General features: G+C 38.5%; 1 protein-coding gene across 1 annotated transcript; it reads right to left on the bottom strand.

Annotated features, from left to right (window-relative positions):
• Positions 1–256: 256 nt before the first annotated feature.
• LOC140845973 (olfactory receptor 14I1-like) lies at positions 257–1,204 on the bottom strand. The gene has a single exon (XM_073221417.1). The coding sequence runs from the start codon at positions 1,202–1,204 to the stop codon at positions 257–259; it is 948 nt and encodes a 315-aa protein (XP_073077518.1).
• Positions 1,205–3,617: the final 2,413 nt, after the last annotated feature.

Here is a 3,617-nt window from a genome sequence, read left to right as displayed (position 1 = left end):
CAGGGCAGCACAGTGAGCCCCAACTGGAGGACATTTGCAGTGCCAAGCCTGGCCAGTGAATTAGAGCAAAAGGTGAGCAATAAAAATGGTTTCTGTCAATTTACCCTTGCCCTTGACTTATTATGGTTTCTTTGGTTTCATATAGAATTAAACCCAGGCTGAAACACCTTCCTCCTGGATCTGTGCACACACACACACACACACACACACACACACACACTTAATTTATATCAAAGAGTCCTATTTTTAAACATTTTTACTGGAGAGAATTATTGTGTGTTTTCTCAAAATAGCTCTTGTACATCTTGTATAGAGCAGTGTTTATCTGCCTGTTCCGCAGACTGTAGATGATGGGGTTTAAGAAAGGGGGCATCATGGTGTAGAACAAGGCTGTCAGCAGATTTTCAAGAGACGTTTTATTTGCAATGGGACCTAAGACAGCAATCAATCCAGAAAATGAGAACAAAAGAAGAATTACCAACTGGGGGGTAAAGGTGGATAAGGCTTTATTACGGGTTTCCACTGAACGGATCTTCAGCATTGTTGAGAATATGTTGACATATGATATAACCAAAAAAGAAAGGCCTACTAAGACAATACAAGCACTTATTACAAGGATAACTGATTCAGAACCCTGAACATCTAAAGATGATATTCTCATCTGTGGCACATCACAGAAATATTGGTTGATCACATTGGCCTTGGTGAAGGAAAGCCTGAACAGGTTACCAGTGTGGGTGGAAGAATAGACCAGCCCACTGCCCCATGAGCCCCCTGCTGCCGGTGAGCACACACAGGGGGTGATGGACAACCCATAATGCAGAGGGTGACAAATGGCAACATAGCGGTCATAGGACATGAGCACAAGGAAAGCAAGCTCAGCAGATGCTAAGAAGTAATACGGGAAAATCTGAGCAGCACATCCTGGGAGGGAAATGGACTTACTACCTGTCAGGAAATTCGTAATTGGATTGGGAACAATACATGAGATATTGCAAAGATCTGTGAGTGATAAATTGCCTATAAAAAAGTACAATGTATAGTGAAGGCATGGGTCTGTCCCAATGACAGCAATGGTCACCAGGTTTCCCGCCAGGACACTCAGATCGATCAGTAAGAACAGCAGACCTTGCAAGACTTGGAGGTCTCGGGAACTTGAGATGTCCATGAAGAGGAAATCCATGATGGTGGTGAGGTTATCCATGCCTGCTAATATGCTGCGGGTGTCCTGCTGTCACAAAAAAAAAGGGATAAGCTGGAGTGGTAAGGGACCAAATGGAGATATTCCACAAAATCCATAAATTAAATTGGCATCACTGTATGGCTTTGAACTACAATGTGCAATAGAGGAAATGGAGAGAAAGAGAGAGCCTATCAAAATAAATTAATGTACATATTTATTGTTTGTGTTTTCTTTCAGTCTCTGCTGAGTTATATGAGTTTTAACTGTCATAGGTTTGGAGAACTTAGCATAGATAGGATTTAAAATGAAACCAAGCTCTTGGCAACTATTTAGTTCATGAGACAGACCCATGCAGTATTTCCTTAAAATTGTCTAATTCTGCCTGGACACATCCCATGACTATGTTCCCATTTATTTCAAAATTGAACATTTGTCCCAGAAATACTATGTACAAGTTTCCATGTCAGCCCTCTGGGTTTGAACACTGCACAATCTGTCCGCATTATGCACTCTCATGTACTAGAGGACTGGGATGATTTTCATGTCTCCTATTTTGTTTCCAGTTGCTCTAGAAAGTTTTACTTAATAAAGCTCATATTGACCCTGAGCTCCCTCAGAAGTATGTAACTACACCAGATATCTCAATATTTCTTTCAATTTTGTAAGAAGTATCTTACTTTTTATTAGACTATTTTTAAAGCAGTTTAGGTTTACAGTAAAGCTGAGCAGAAGGTACAGATATTTCCCATATATCTTCTGCCCCTACACATATATAGCCTCCCCCATTGTCGACATCCCCCACAAAAGAGGTATGTTTGTTCCAACTGATGAACCTATATTGACACATAACTATCATCCAAAGCCCAAAGTTCACATTGTCAGTATCCTTGTATCATTTGACCTCAATGAATGTCCTTGTTAAATCATCAGCCTGCACATTTCTGTGTTATGTTTAACATACAGCTCAAGAAATATAACATCTGTGGCACCTGCAGTTCTTCATTTCCAAGGGAATTTTTTTGTCATTGTAGTTTATATTTTTGACAAAGACTGTGTATCACACATATTCAGAGATCATTTTTAAAATAAAAATTAATCACCTAAAATAAATCTAGAACCAGAAACATTCAGTATATAAGAACAGACGTTTTATGTGGGGGAAAAATAATGCTAGGGATATTGAGACATACCAGAGCTATTTCAGTGATGTATTTATCAGCAACTTTGAAGGAACACATAAATTACAACTTACCAAAAATTCCTGACAGCTGAGGTAAGAAGCTTATCTTCCCTAACAGGCACACTGCTTTTGTGCAGTTTGAAGGCAGTTGACTATTTGTGATTGTGCCTCTTTCTTCAGTGAGTAAAATTCAAGTAGCGAATTTTCAGAGATGTTCACACTTATAAACCATGCAAACAATTCTGCTTCTAGATTATTTATAAGCATGGTTATCCTTTAAGAAGCAAATATCTGGGTCATATCTCTGGTGAGCCCTGGGGAATATGGGATTTTAGCCTTCAGGGAAGCCAGCTTTCTTCAAATGCCTGGCTGCTAAAGATTCTTTGACCACACCATTTGAGATCAATTAAATATTTGAAAGTGTTTTTGGCAATGAAATTAGTATTTTTTTGTGTGTGTGTGTGTGACACTTAAAAAAGAGAATTATTCAAAAGTGTTTCCTAGGTCACTGGAGATCCAGTATATTTTCAAGTTGATGAGTAATTAGAAAAGTTATTTATATACATTACAGGAAATACATAAATTATATAACTCAACATAATTATATTTTCTTAAGGTTTTGGCTTTAAATTATAGCATGAAAAATCATATTCAATTAAAATTATTAAAAAAGAACAATCAACTTATTGATCTTAATTAGAAGAAACCTCAGTAACAATTCTCAATGGTATTTCTAAAGAAAGCAAGTACAAGAAAAAGAAACCATGCCACCTACTGGGACTCATCTAACCAAATATGCTGGGAGCAGAGCCTCACCCAATCAATACACGAGCCAGTAATAGTGCCCCTCAGAAGGCAGGCACCACGCCTCAGAAGAAGTTGTTAGGGAAGAATCCAATTTGTCAATATTCAAAAGGTTCTTATTAGTAGCTGCCTTATGGAGAGAAGCAAAATGAGGTAAAGTTGGAGAAGCTACAATGAAATGAAGACTGAAATACCACACTCTCTATTCCCCTACACATAATATGGACACAGCTGGGAAAATTCACAGAGATTCCCCAAAATTTATTGAGCATCAATAAAACTTAAGAGTGTTAGCAAAAATCCCTCTGCTGATACATAACATTTAGGCTGCTCCAGAACACGGAGCCTATAACTAGGGCATCACAGAGCTCTGGCATACCTTCATCTACCCTCCACCGCTGCTCCTTGTGCTCAGTCTACGTCTGTGTATATTTGGGCAGAAAAAGCAAC

Source organism: Manis javanica, chromosome 14 (assembly GCF_040802235.1).
Source record: "Manis javanica isolate MJ-LG chromosome 14, MJ_LKY, whole genome shotgun sequence".
NCBI lineage: Eukaryota > Metazoa > Chordata > Mammalia > Pholidota > Manidae > Manis > Manis javanica.
The sequence above is the reverse complement of the archived record's forward strand: the minus strand, read 5'-3'. Positions and strand labels throughout refer to the sequence as shown.